Raw genomic sequence first — 15,354 nt, forward strand, 5'->3', positions numbered from 1 at the left:
GTAGTGACAGCACATATAAGGAAACAAGGTATTCTTGTCTACCTATACTGTAACTAGATATTGTTAAGAGGTCCTATCAGGCAGTTTCCACAGTCTTGAACTATTTCCTTTGCTTATTTAGAGAAGTACCTCTTGCTTAATTATGAAAAATCATCCTTCAGCCTGTTTCAGACAATAGAGTTCATGAAGCATTAACTAGCTCAAATTGGTAAAAAGCATATCTTCTAAATATATATTTCTTTCCCTTCATTTAATATTGCCATCTGGTTTTCATCTAATGCTACCAGTATCAAAATGAATTCAGCAACTGCAATAAGAAATTGCTTCAGATTGCAAGGCAGTGTTTGAGTTTATGCATATATGACTATTACAAGACTCATTATGATTAGCGTATCCTTCTACTAGGTGTCAAACGAGCGTACAAATAACCGTCCCGATGTAAATGCTTTTTGACACCAAAGTGATAAATATTTACTGGTGTGCCTTTGGAGGTAATGTCTGCAGATAAAAGATTTGCTCTGAAGAGGTCATGTGACTCTTTACACAAAATATTCTAGAAATAGGAACAATAAAATTGCAGAGCATTCTAGTATGTTCTATAGTTTCACTGTTTAGATTCTTAAATACAACCCATCTACAGTGAATTATATAATCAAAGGGGTACCCACATGTCAACCCTATGTCTGGGGGCAATTAAATTATGGGCACTGTGTCAACATCAGGGGAAGACCCCATACCAAATTCTTTTGGAGTCCAGATTTTGATTATCTCAGAAACACCTCTGGCTGTGTAGCTGTGCTAATTTTTTTCTGCATACAGTAGTATTCAAATATCGAGAATATCTAGAACATGCTTTCCCACCTGAGAGAGAACCCCCTTCAAAGTGGGACCTAAGAATTGTCCTTACAGAGGTTATGGAAGCCCTCCTTTAGCACAGCTCCAAATGCGGTGTGGCAGAAATGCCACCGTCTGTGTCTCTCCCCAGGAATCTGTCCCTGCCAGCTTGAGACACTGGGGTTGAATTCCTAAGGGAGGGGGGATTTTCCTCCCTGTCTATGTGACAAAAGCCTGGTGCCTAGGGTGTGGTCCCTCTGGTCACCTGAGTGGGGGGAGGGAAAAGCCCCTGCTCATCTGCCCAGTTCAGTGATGCTTTTTAAATTAATTGGCTAGTTGCCAACACTGCTGGCTTCTATTGGACTGGGCTGCTGAGGTCAGAAAGGCTATATAAGGGCCTGGTCCAAGAAGAGGAGGAAGCCATTTTTACCAGCATGGCTCAAGCATCAGGACAGAGAGAGAGTCTGATCCATCTGAAACGCTCTCTCTCTGGAAATCTCCGAGCCAGATCTCTACCATCTTCTGAATGATACTTGTAAGTGTTTCTAGAGAGCTTGTCAGCTTGCAGTGATGCATTTGCATATCAAATGGCTACCTCAGCCAGATTGTTTTGCTCAGTGGTAATCCCTTGGTAGTGCTCTACCTCTTACCCTGTTCTGCTTCATGCTGTCAGGAGCAATAAAGTTCTCCTTTGTGACTGGTGTAGGAGACTTATTGAGGGGCGGGTTTAATTATGCCTAGGAGGCCCCTTGCGTCTGCGGACTAAGGGAGACTAACTTCTTTTTTGGCCCCCAACTTGGGGAGGTGCCCCAAGTTCTTGTATTGGGTCAAGTACTCACAGGACTATTAGGCCTGTGTTTCCCCAAGGACACAGGACCGAGACAGTCCCTTCTCGGGGTGGTGGCAACACGTGTTAGCCCCCAGACTCTGGTGGGGCTTGAAAGTGGGTCTGCCCAGGCTTAGGTGCCCTGGAGAGACATGTGGAGTCCGGAAGGTGGATGGGAGTAGTGAGGTGGGAGGCTCAATGCAGGAGCTCCCCCTACTGGCCTGCCGCACATGGTGGCAGGGTGGGATCTGAATACCCTGCTGTATTAGAGGCATAATTTGGGAGAAAGAATAGAGTCACTGGAAACACTTGAGCAAACAATTATCAATTCGGTATTGAGTCGACTGGACAGTCTAGATAGCCAGGATGGCAGACATGTATGTCCAAATGACCGTGCCCGAACTAAGAAACCTGACGAAAGAGAGAGGCCATCAAGCGAAGAAAGGGCTAAAGAAGGAAGAGCTGATTAAACTCCTGTGTGACAATGACTTGGCCACAGGGCCCCCTTCACGCATGCCAACTCCTGAGCCCTCCCCAGAATCACATCCCTGCAGGCCAAGTCCTCAGCCCTCCAAGGGAGGAGTGCTGGAGGTACCAGATGCGGCTAGAAGCTGAGGAGCGGGAGCAAGAGAGCAAGTGCAGGTATGAGCTAGAAAAGCATAAGATGGAGCTGGAAGCCTGGCGTGAAGAGGCCGAGCGCCAGGAGAGAGAGAGGGAACACCAGCACCAAGAGGCAGAGTCCAAGCACAAGCATGAACTAGAAGTACTCCATCTGCAGCCCAACGGGGGAGATGCAGGCCCTCCATGAGCGCCCGAGGGACACCCCAAACTGAATGCTGCAGCTTTCTCTTGCTACCGAGTCAGAGACGATGCTGACATATTCCTCAGCATCTTCGAAAAACAAGCCCGACGGTGGAAGGTGCCAGAGGAAGAGTTCATGATGCACATGGCTGCTCTGGTAGAAGGCGACATGGCCATGGTCCTGAATAACCTGCCCGTGGAGAAATCAGATGACTACAAGACCTTTAAGGAGGCAGTGCAGCTAAGGTTTACCCTGGGTCCAGAGTTCTTCTGCAACCGATTCTGTACTACTGTCCCCCAGTCGGGAATGTGCAGCAGCCCAGTCCAATAGAAGCCCGCAGTGTTGGCAACTAGCCAACGAATTTAAAAAGCATCACTGGTTAACTGGGCGGATGAGCAGGGGCTTTTCCCTCCCCCCACTCAGGTGACCAGAGGGACTATACCCTAGGCACCAGGCTTTTGTCACATAGACAGGGCGGAAAATCCCCCCTCCCTTAGGAATTCAACCCCAGTGTCTCAAGCTGGCAGGGACGGTTTCCTGGGGAGAGACACAGACGGTGGCATTTCTGCTACATGCTGTTTATATCATTTGACTGTTAAGGTATTTTTTTAATCACCATTCTATCGTCAGTCAAATTGTAATTGTATTCCCAAAGTTGTTTGATATTTGCTTTTAAACTTATCTGTTAATATACCCATTTTCTTTCCCAAATATATTCTTCTCTAGAAAATAAGAAACTCCACACATTGGATGTTCCAGGGGCCATGTTATGTTATCTTGATACGTCCAACCCTTTTACGTACAATAGGCATGTCCCCATGAGTAGGAACGTGCATTTCCCCAGGGACAAATAATAGTGGCATATATTTGTCCTGCTGCTAGTTGTCCCTGGGGAACACCCTCTCTGTTACATGGTAAGTTACCCTAGGTGGGGTAGGGGAAGATGGGGCTAGCACATGGGCTGGCTTCAGCCGCTTTACTCGGGATGCTGGGGATATCCTGGGGCTGCAGCAGCGGAGATCTAGGTACACAGAACCTGGCCAGCAGCTGGTCTTTGTTGTTAAACATTGTGCCCTTCACCCAACTGCAATAACAGATGCCAAATTTGGTAGGGCAGTATTTAAAATCACTGTTTAGGTAGTAGCAGTCAGGTCTCATTACTATCTTCTATATAAAATATAGTTTATCAGACAAATAGAGTGAGATCCTCACAGGTACCCCTGTCTCAAAGAACATCAGTTACTGTAAGGTAATGGTCATACCAAATATGTTGCTTTCCATTTAGCAAACTTTTTTTTTTACCCATGTTTACAGTGATGCATTAAAGTAGCAAGTCTTTCTAGGTTATTTGCATCACTTGAAAATATCAGCATAGGGAGGGGAATAGCTGCTGAGCTTATACATGCTGTAGAGGCAATAGAAAGAACACGGTTACACAGATTGATTTGTTTATGTTGAACAAAAGTAAGCTATTGGCTCAAGATCATCCTTTTGTATTTTCAAAGCCATAAGAATTTTTTTGTGGAAACCTGAGTATTTCCTTTCAGATACAGGCAACCCCCACTTAGCATTCTTAATTGGTTCCTGAAAAACTGAGTGTTAAGTGGAAATAGCTTTAAGTGAAACCAAACGTTTTTGATGAACCAAGATGGCGAGCATGAGTGTTATAACAAAACTCGCTGAGCACTAAGTGGAATCGGGTATGAATGCAAAATGAGAATTATAGCGAAATAGTGCTAAGTGAAGCCCCGTTAAGCGGGGGTTGCCTGTAGTTCATGCATTATTTTTACTCAGTAATGGCCCCCTAGCAAAAAAATTCAACCCCAAACCTGGCAGCATGTTTAAGGCTAAGTCCCAGTGCCCTCTGGCTATGACTCCCAAACTCCTGCGGCTTTATTCTTTTTTTTTTTTTAATATTTTTATATCACTGAAGAGGGAATAGTGTATGCCCCCTGCTGTAAACCCACCTTAGCTCCAAGTTTTTGCTAATATTTTGACAGATACCTCTTGAGAAGGTCTACTCTAAAAACTGACTTGAGAAAATCAAAGTATAAAGTATAAAAGAACTTCCATATGTAGACTAATACAGTGTTTGCTCAGTGTGTCATCTGATATGAATGGTCAGTCAAAGTTTGCGTTGATATTATATAAAACCTAAATACAAGGCATGTTAAACTTTAACTGATAATTTAGACTAAATAGCCAGCTATGTCATGGAGAATCCAAAGGTTTGTTAGGAAACCCTACATGTTCTGAAAATCATATTACTGTATGGAAAGACTGAGCATAATTGTGTGTGTCCGTGACCTACTTCGGAGTTTCTGTGCTTGTTAAAGATCTCACTATATACCTTCTTTAACAGACAATAACAAAGCAAAGAAAGTATTTAAGAGGTGATACTTTTGACAAGTGAAGATGTGGAAGCCTGCTTTTTAAATATTATATTACTAGTTACCTAATATTCTTAAATTTTAAGATGAAAGACGTCATTAAATTAGATTAAATTTGTATTCTGTTTCCTAAATGTTAGGCAGTACCTCAGACAAAGAACTAGAAACCCATATACTGGCGTTGGGGCATAATTTCGAATTCCATTATGAGATCAAGTTGGCAGGATAAGTATCCTAGGAACTGGGTGGGGGGGAAGAAACTGATTGGCTGAATGTGAGCTAATGATAGCCCAAAGATTAAAATCCCTTCTTAGCACTCAGTTTCAGGTTTTTTTTAAGACCTATGGCTAAATCCTGCCATATGTTGCACTGGTTATATAGCAGGTAATGAAAGGGAATCTAAGAAGCTTCTTCCCTGATTTGCAGGAGCAGAGTAGGATGTCCATTTACAAAAGAAAACAATTAAAATGTTTCTATGTTTCACAGATCTCAACAGCTGTAAGGAGGCATGGACTTAGCTAGCGAGCATAGTCAGACCCTGGCATGTGAGGCTGCTTGCAGTAGGTAAAAAATGAGACTATTCCTTTTCAAAGGTTTGACAAGATGATGGTTCTAATACAGGAAGTGCAGTTGTAAGTGACAGGTTACCAGCTGTATACCTACCCTTTTGGCAACTACACACACTTTGCCCTTCTTTTAATGAGGCTGTGTGAGTGCCTAAGTATCTGTGTGTACACCGAGCATGTATAGAAAGCTATGCACTGTCCAGACAGGTATGCAGCTAAGCACACACACCCATTATTAGTGTGTAAAATTTTAACTGAAAAAATCTTAGCTAACTGTGTTGGGGTGGGGGAGAGATAATAGCTACTGAGGGTAGAATTTGGTTTACCTGTGTGCATGTAAATGGCCATTTCTACCTGCTTCCCTGTGTGGTCAGTGCACACCCTACTGTACATGCTCAGTATAAATATCCATGTTTATGCATCCACACTGCAGGGATAATATAATTGTGCAGTGTTCATAAGTACCAATAAGTCCACTTATATGGCTGGAAAATTGCCGTTTAGGTGCACGAGGGATGTTAGAATACTGCCCAAGCTGTCTGCATAAATCTCAGATGTTTAGGGTTTGCTTTCTCTAGTTGGTTGGGATAGAAAGCTGCCATGCAAGATTAGGATATATATTTTGTTTTCCAATAAAGATTGTTTTTAATGTATTAAATTAACCTTTTGCCATTTTACAATCAATTTCCACAGTTGTAGAATTTTTCCCTCCTTCTCTTGACTGGACATTGATTGGTTTCTGTGCACAGAAGTGCCATGTGATATCTTATAAAACCAATGAGCATATTCATTCATAAATTTGCTACTAAGGAAATGGAATTTTTGTTTTCATATTTTGTAAAATGTGGTAGTTGAAAAATGGTATTGTTACAGAAAGAAATCTAACTGCCATACCATTTACATATTCAAAAAGGTTGTTTGTTGCCACCAGCATTAGGATTGAGATTTTCAGTTAATTAAAGGAAAAGAAGAGTAAAAAATTAGATCCATGGCTATTTTATTAAAATTACAGTAAGGATCAGTCTCTGGGCTGGCAGCTTCTCATCTGACCCTCATATAGCAACCTATGCTAAATCTTGTGGTTTATGGAAGATACAAACTAATTAATATGGATATTATAGATCACATAACTTTTTGAGACAGTAAATTTAACCATTTTCCATGACTGAGATTTCCCCATAGACTTTCTTCTTGAATACTGTAGTCACCTTAATTTTTCACCTGTCTGCTGTCCTCCATCCCTAGCATAGCAGAAGTTGATCAGTGCTTCTTTTTTACATGGATTGTGAAGGATTTGGAGATTCTATCAGATAAAATACTAAATAACAAGATATTTATTTTAGGAGGACAGAAAGAGAGAAACAACAGCTGCTTCTAAATGGCTTTGTACATTACGAAGTGTCATAATGCTACTTCAGTGAGTCTCTGTACAATACATGGAACCTGCCTTTCAAATCATTCTTGCTTAGAGTGCAATAACATAGTTAAACAGTATCCCAAAGTGGTGTTAAGCAATGGTGCTTATGTAAGAAGAAATACTTTAGGCCTCTCATAGTACAAAATTCTTTTTTGTATCTTGAGGGCTGATCCTGAGGGTATCTTATTCACTGTTGGTTTCTGTACATATTTCACAGGAATGAGGACAATGGCTTAATCTCATTTGGAATAACTGCTATGCTAAAGAACTACTATTTTGTTTTTGTTTTTCTTTTAAAACAAATTTTAAGCATAGGTGATCCCTTTAGCTCAAGACACAAATTTTAGGTTGAAATACATTAAGGAAATAGAGGGTTGATGGTTTTATATTTCCAGCTTCATTATTCTGGTTACAGTGCTCTGGGATCATTAATGTTGTTAAAATTTTCTTTGAGCTTTGTGCACATACTGAAAATAAGGCCCCTGCCACACGTTACACATATTATACAATTAACTGGTCCAACCTGCAATAAATTTAGCCTGGCCACACGTGCAAAGTAATTATCATGCCATGAAAATGTTCACCCAGCTATAAAAAGAGTCAATCAGCTACAGAGTTAGTGTTTGAAAATGGGTAATAACTTTATAGCTGATTTCTGTCCAGCTGTAATTTGAACATGTGGCAGGGCCCTAAATTACATTAATTGTACAATTTAATCTTGGACCAGGGTTTTAATGATCAAACAGTCTATTTATGTAGTCCACTTTAAACATACTGTTTTAAATTGTGAATGTCAGACTGTGTATACAAAGTCAAGTTGCAGTCTTTTACACCCTTGCAATGTCACTGATTTCTTGCATTCATGAACACAGAATTTGAGTTGCATATTCTGTTTCCTACAACTGGCTTCTTTATCATCCTGTGTTTCCTTAAGGATAAGCCAGGGGGGAAAGTATACCAATTATTCATATGAAAACATCATTAGAACAGGGTTATTTGAAACAAGCAAAAATAGTAAGATTTGTTTAAAGTTAAGTATGTAACATCTAACATTCATGTGTGAAGTGATGCAGTTAAAGAACAGTCAGTAACAAATCTTTCCATGTCCTTGTTTTTCAAAAAGATTTGTCAAAATAATGAAATGTTTTTGAAAAACTGAATTCAATAGAGATGAATGTTGACACTTCTTTTCAGCTACTCAGTGCCATTTTAAAGAGTCACTCTCCCTTTTGTACTTTCCTTATGCTTCTCTGGGCTGCAGCTAGAGGCTGCATCCAGACAAGCACAGCTGTGCAGTATGTGGCAATGCAGTCACATCTGTGGTGCCACGTACTGCCTGTTAAGCTGTTCTCCATGCTGTAAGGGAGCAGCGTAGGGGTTTTTTTGACCCCTGGATATCCAAAGAAAAAGAAGCAGACCAGTACACATGGGGGCATCCTGCACCGCTCAGAACCAGAGCCTGGCTGACTGGAGTCACACTCTGGCTGCTGGCCAGGCTCCAAGTGGCAGGATTGCCACTGCTGCAGCCCCAGGAGGCCCCCAGGACCCCAGGTAAGGCTTCTGGAGACAGCCCAGTGCTGACCACAGCCTCCCCGACCCCACCCAGGGTAACCTGCCATGCACCAGAAGGCACGTGGCACAGTCATTCCCTGGGGAGAACTAGCAGCAGAACAGGGTGTCCCACTGCTAATTGTCCCCAGAGAACCAAGTGTCTACACTCATGTGGACATGGCCAGAGAGATTTTAAAAGCTTTCCCCTGTCATGCTGCTCTGGAGGTGAAAAGTAGCCAAGTTGAATATACAGGGTGTGTCACAAAAAAGTATACACATCTCCGTTGTCAGGGAGACAAAGACTTATTGATTGCCAGAGATGCTTCTTGTTTCCTTAGAATGCAAGAGCATAACTTGCAAGGTACACTCTTGTTTGTGTTCCAAAAGTCCATCATTGACGACTCATAGTTACGAACAATAAATCAGCAAACCCATACAGGGATGAGAGTTTGGTGTGGTTTTATCAGTATGTCTGTACTCCTGAAACTGAAGTAAATATTCATTTTTGAGACACTTTGCATACATTATTCACTTAAGATAGAACTGAATTTTAAATATTTGATTATGGAAAATGAACACAGATAATCAGAAGGTCTGAGTGTCTGGGAGAGGGGGTCACTATTATTTCTTTTTACCTTAAACTTGAGACTTTATCCACTGCACTCACGGAGCTAAGCAGAGAACAGGCTCTCCAGCCTGTTCCCCACCCAGCTCTGCAATCATGGAGCTGAGTTGGGGGGAAAACCTCCCCAGCCCCTGCCAGCATGGAGTTCCCAGCACCGGCTCTGCAGTTGGAGGTCCTTATCTCCCAATGGGAAATCTGTGGTCACACAGCTGGTGCTGGAAGATAAGGATCTCCCAATGCTGGTCCTGTGATTGCAGAGCTGGCACTGGGAGTTAAGGATCTTCCAGCCCCCAGCCCTCCGATCACGATAGCAATCTTGAAGTGGAGGGCTTGGAGTTCCCTGCTGCCAAGGTAGGGAGACATAGTCTCCACCTGGGCTCTCGTGGTGGAGCCTGCCTTGGCAGCAGGCAACTCCTGGGGGCAGGGAGCAATCTCCCACTCCCTGGTGACCAATCAGGCATCCACATGAGCGCTACTGCACCGTAACTATTGCAGGTAAATTGCTACTTGCATGTGCAGGTAGCAAATTTACTCAGGATTAGCAAGGTTTACTGTGCAATAAGTGTGTACACTTGTAGACACATGCTTACTGTGCAGTAAACTGTGCTACTGCTCAGTAAAGCATCTTGTGTAGATGCATCTTGTGTAGATGCACCTAGTGTCTAGAAAAGTGCTAGATACATGTCTCCTGGCTTTCCATCCAGTGAAATGAGGGAGTGAAGTTTTAGGTTGCAAGCTCACTTAGACTGTAAGCTCTTTAGGACATGCTGTGTATGCGGAGGTGTAGTGGGGACAGTTGCAAGGCATGGGGCAGTGCTAGCTGCCTCAGTACCAACGGCAGTGTTGCCATCAGTGGCACCTATTTCTGTATGCTCCCCATACCAACAAAAGTAGTGCCCATGGCTAGTGTTCTGGTTGCCCTCCCCTCAGTTACACTACTGAGTCTGCACAGAGTTGTGCATTTTTTTTTATATTGTAGAGTGCTGTAGATCTTTGATTTAATCTCCTATAGCGCTTCCCTACCCAAAACAAAGGGTACGGACAGCTGTAAGACTTGAAACCCTGCAAAAGCCCTTGTAGCACTACAAAATGTGAGCATACCAGTATGCATCTGTAGCACTCCATGACCCAAGCACTACAGAAAAGTATCTGTTTGAAACCAGAACTAGTGCTTCATTTTGTAGAGCCACTTGTAATGTTTAATTACTTGTAGTCCTGCAGAAGTCATGATGCTCTGTGCTCTATTTTTCACCTACCCCACAACTTCCAAGGGGAGAGGGAGAGACAGCAGTAGAAGCCTTGATACTCAGAAGAGTGGGTAGATTGCTGCCACAGGAACAGTGTGGAAAGCCTCTCTAAGGCAGTGGCAGTAGAAAGAGCTCCCACAGCTTCCACGGGAATATAGGAGAGCTGCTGATTACTGATAACTTGCCGGAGAGGGCAGGCTGACAGTGATTGGGCTTGCTCACAGGCTTCCTTGGAGGAACCTAAGCAGCAGTTCCATATTGCTTCCTGACTGGAGGGCTGTCCAACCAGGGGGCTGGAACACCTATATGCCCCCATGGCACTGTATTTTGGTAGCACTACCAAGTGCCACTGCAAATGAATGGTTGTCCATAGTGAGAGCCTCTCTCTTTCATAATATGTAAATGAAAATTATAATAGCCTTCCACCTATTTGGAGCATATTTAAAGATGAAAAGTATTGGTATGTATTGCTGATCATTGCTTGTGGATTTTGGTTTGGGTGTGGGAGGAGTTTTACAGACTCACTTTGTTTTTAAAGTGTTACTTTTTTTTTTAACATCTACGTCTTTCCCAATCTGTTAGGATCTCAGCAGCAAGGACATGAAGAGAGACTTGTACATAGTTGCCCATGTAGTTCGAATAGGTATGGTATGCTTTATTAAGTACATTTTTAAATATTACCTGAAAATGAATTTAAAGTGTTGCTTTTTAAACATTGCTTGGACTGAATTAACAATATGATGAGTTTAACCAGTTAAGAAGCTTAGGCATGGACCCTGATTTTTGGCTGAGACAAATTCAAATATAGTAATGGAAATGGATATTAATACAACTTAGTAATTATTAACCATGAGATTTTTCTTGATCTCGAGCAGGAGAATTCGGTAATACTCTGTTTGAAATAAAAGATATTAGGGTTCTCATGCAGCCTTTTTAACTTTGAATAGAAGACAGGGTATGGAAATAAAGTCAATTTGCTGAAGATGTCAGTGTACCTAGTCATGTACAAATTTCTAAATAATTTGCTGAATAAATGGAAATGCCTCTTTTTCCACTGCTTACCCAACAACAGGCAATTTACTGCTGCTTTTCAACTTAGAGGCTATGTACAAACATTCAGGGAAGTTAGGGGGATATTAGATAACATTAAAAATGGCCACCTGATTAAGTTAGTTCCCCCAGGTGTGGACCTTACACTAGTTAGGTCAAGATAAGGGTGAGCTATACCATCCAGGTACACCTAACTTAGATTGGGTTGGCCATTTTTAGACGATCTAACTGTCCTCTTTCTCTACAGTTCCCAACACAGCCCCAGGGCTGGAAAAGCTCAGGTGCCAGCCCCACCTCCAGGGCTGCACATTTTTCCCTTGGCACCAGGCTATTTTTGGCATCCAGGCTCCTCCATCCCCATCCCCAAAGAGTAGGCCTGTGCAAAGCAGCTAGTATTCACTTTGGATTCGAATTCAGATGATCCAGGGGTCAGTGATTCAATCTGGTGATTGGAATCACTGTCCCAAATCTATTTGGCCAAATCTGATCCTGAATCTCCGAATCAACCAGGCCCATCTCCTGCAGCCCAGCAATGGATGCCCTGCCCACACCAGCTCCCACACTTGGGGGGAAAAAAAAGGTGGGAGCAGGCAGAGGCTGGGGGCTGGCAGGAGTCTCCCTATGGTCCCCTTCCCCCCTCCTCCCCTTGCCCCCACCCCTAGTACTTATCAACTCAGAGTTGGCTGCAGCTCCCTGCTGCAGCCACTGGGGACTGCCTGAAGCATCAAAGCTCTCCAAATCTTTTCTGAAGATTCGGAGAGCTTTGAATAGATTTGGACCTTTTAATTGGTCCGCTGATTCAATTCTGATTTGGAGATTCAGCCACCGAATCAGGCCGAATCTCCTCTGAATCAAATCACCACCCAAAGTTTCGCACCGTCCTACCAAACAGATAATGCCTGCCCCTGCAGATCAGCCAGCACCTCCCCCCCATCCTGCAAGCTGCTTCTGGAGCCAATTTTACCAGCATTCACCAGTGTCAGGAGCCAAGGAAATAAGTTGGGGTAGGGGGAGGGGTGGGCACAATGGTGGAGGTTGGTTTATCTTGTGGAGGTTGTTTGTCTGGGGTTGTGGGGGTTGGGAGGCTAAACACAGCCCCAGGTCCTGGGGAGAGAGAGCTCCATGGACTTTGTGAGCCCCCTCTGTTCCCACCAAACCCTCCCAGACCCACCAAACCCCCACGGACTCTGCCTGCCCTCCTGATCCACCCATGGACACTGCTTGGTTCCCTGCAGACCCGGCTTGCTCCCCCACCATTCCTTCTTGCACACCTCACCTGCTTTCCTGACCCTCTCACCCATGGACCCTACTTCCCCGCCCCCCATGCAAGCCCACCCTCTAGCCTCTCCCATCCCAACTTACCTTAGATCAGGAGGCCATTTTTAACCCAATCTAACCTCCCCCTAACCTCCCCAAATGTCTGTACACACAGTATTGACAGAGGAATAAATCTCATAGCAGGGATTCATTTAACCAGCATCAAGAAGTTAGGAGATAGTTCATTATAAGTTTTGATCTTTTATTTAAGAAGTTGCTAAAGTAGTATTTCTTGTATTTATGCAGAATATAATATTTTATTGCAAGATTTTTTTCAGATTTTTTTTAAACTCAACTCTCACTGGGACAATCAGTTAATCAGAATAATAGGCTATCTGCTGAGTTCTTTCAGATACAAGAATTTTACGTAATAGTGGGCAGCACAATACTTTTCAATGTTTCCAGGTTTTGAGTTGTTCAGTCACTTTGAGGCCTAACCACTATTTCTGAAACATGGATGAATAGTGCTTGTTGGAGTATATGTGCAGTTAAATTGTGTTTGACACAACTTTTAGTTTTAGTGAGCAACAGATATTATTTTTAATGCTCATACAATGTAAATGAAGCCATAGATTTGTTATGTTTTTCTGAGTAATAATAAAAATCCTTAAATTTGCAAGAGCATTTTAAGGATCAGTTCTTCATTATCTGAATCCAGTGCCATACACTTGTATAAAAACGGTCCCTCTAACTCAGGCTTATAAATATTGCTACAAGGTATGCTTTAGTTAAACCTGAATTTGTTAAACTTCTTTTAAAAAATTACAGGAATAAATACTGTGGCTTGAGTTATGTAAGAAATCAGACCAGATCATAATAGTGTATTCTGATGTTGAAAACTATTAGTTCATTAAAAAAATGACACAAATATTTGAAAAGTATTCAATTGAAATAGTTTCCTTTTTCAAAATGTTCCCTCATGTGTTGGAAAGAAAACTGACAACCATTGGCACCATAATACATTTAATATACGTTCTTTTATATGAAATGATATATAATATAATATGAGAGGAGGGAGTTGGAAATATATGGAAACATGTTCGCAGTGGTTTGTATTTTATAAATGTATGCATAGACACACACACAAAGACAACAGAAAGATAGTAGAGGGAATGGCTAAACTTGACTTTCTAACTACTGTTATCTGTTTAAGGTCGCATGCTGCTAAATGATTCGAAAAAGGGTCCCCCACATCTCCATTACCGTCGCCCCTATGGCTGTGCAGTATTGAGCATCATGGATGTACTTCAGTCCATCTCTGAACTGAAAGAAGAAAAGGATTTTGTTCTGAAAGTTTACACGTGAGTAATTCCAGAAGGGGAAAGAAATCACATATGTGCATTGTGTATTCTATAGTTTATTACTATATAATTTCATTGGAACCACAAGTCAGAAACCAAACAGTGAGCTCTGAATTCCATGGGAAAGATTTGTAGTTTTTTATGAATCCCTTTCTTTATCAGGTTTCTACAGCCTTCCTTTTTGTGTAAAAAGTAATAATGTACTAACACTTTCAGGAATGTATAAAATGTGTGCCTCCTGTATTGATGAGCTCTCTGACCTTCTAAACCAGGGGTCAGCCACCTATGGCCTGCAGGTTGGATCTAGCCCGAGGTACTTGATCTGGCCTGTAAACATGGAGTTCAAGGACTTTGGCAGCAGTTTCTCTCCCAGTGTTTCAGTGGGGAAAAGCAGTAGTGGTGGCAGCTGAGTCCTAGCACTTTGCCTTCCACCACCTCTTACCCAACCTGGGTCAGTCTAGCCCTCAGCCTTAAAAAGTTCCCAACCTCTGTTCTAAACCATTTGCTTTGAGTTGCTAATACTAATGCACAGGTCAAAAAGCAAATGTGCTTTTGGGATGTATCAGTAGACGCACAGGACAAGATTGTGCCTCTCTACGTAGCACTGGTTAGGCCTTATCTAGAGTTTTATGTGCAGTTTTGGGCTCCACATTTTAAAGTGGACATGAAGAAGTGGCAGATTGAGGTGTTGTGTCTTGTGGCTTTGTCAGGGTTGACTGTGTAAAATGATGATGAAATCCCAGATGACCCCAGGGATGCCATTATTGTGACAATCTTCAAGAAAGGAGATAGGTCCTACTGTAGAAATTACAGAGGGATCGCCTTGCTGTCTACCACAGACAAGATCATTGTGAGAACCCTCTTGAACGGTCTTCTTCCATTGAAGAGCTCCACCCAGAATGTCAGTATGGGTTGAGGGCATCAAGAGACTCAACCGATATGACCTTCACTGCTCGCCAGCTTCAGGAAAAATGCCAGGAACAACATAAACCTCTCTACATGGCCTTCTTTGACCTCATGAAAAACTTTGACACTATCAACCAAAAAGCTCTTGGTTGGAGGATCCTTCTGAGATACGGTTGCCCACTGAAATTCATCACCATTCTTCACCCACTCTATGACAGTATGCAAGTAGTGATTCTCAGTAACGATTCTATCCCAGATCCCTTTAAAGGTAAGTTGGGAGTTTAAACAAAGCTGTATCATTCCTCCAACACTCTTCTTGATATTTCTTTCCACAATGCTACAGCTGACCACCAACGGGCTTCCATTTGGAGTGCAACTAAACCACCAAATAGATGGTAAGCTGTTTCATCTCAGCTGACTCCAAGCCAAAACCAAGACCACCCAACTTCAGTCATCAACCTACAGTATCATAGATGCTGTGAGCTCACTTGGATGATGCTGTGTGTTTACTTGGAAACAGAT

At 42.6% G+C, this 15,354-nt stretch overlaps 1 protein-coding gene across 1 annotated transcript in view; it reads left to right on the forward strand.

Annotated features, from left to right (window-relative positions):
* DOCK3 (dedicator of cytokinesis 3) overlaps positions 1–15,354 on the forward strand; it is a 551,204-nt gene that overhangs the window by 334,789 nt on the left and 201,061 nt on the right. The window contains exons 11-12 of the mRNA XM_019547385.1: positions 10,841–10,901; positions 13,779–13,926. Coding sequence (XP_019402930.1) covers positions 10,841–10,901; positions 13,779–13,926 — 209 coding nt within the window. The remainder of the gene's footprint in view (positions 1–10,840; positions 10,902–13,778; positions 13,927–15,354) is intronic.

The sequence above is a fragment of the Crocodylus porosus genome, unplaced genomic scaffold, assembly GCF_001723895.1.
Source record: "Crocodylus porosus isolate Cpor-Errol unplaced genomic scaffold, CroPor_comp1, whole genome shotgun sequence".
NCBI classification, from domain to species: Eukaryota; Metazoa; Chordata; order Crocodylia; family Crocodylidae; genus Crocodylus; species Crocodylus porosus.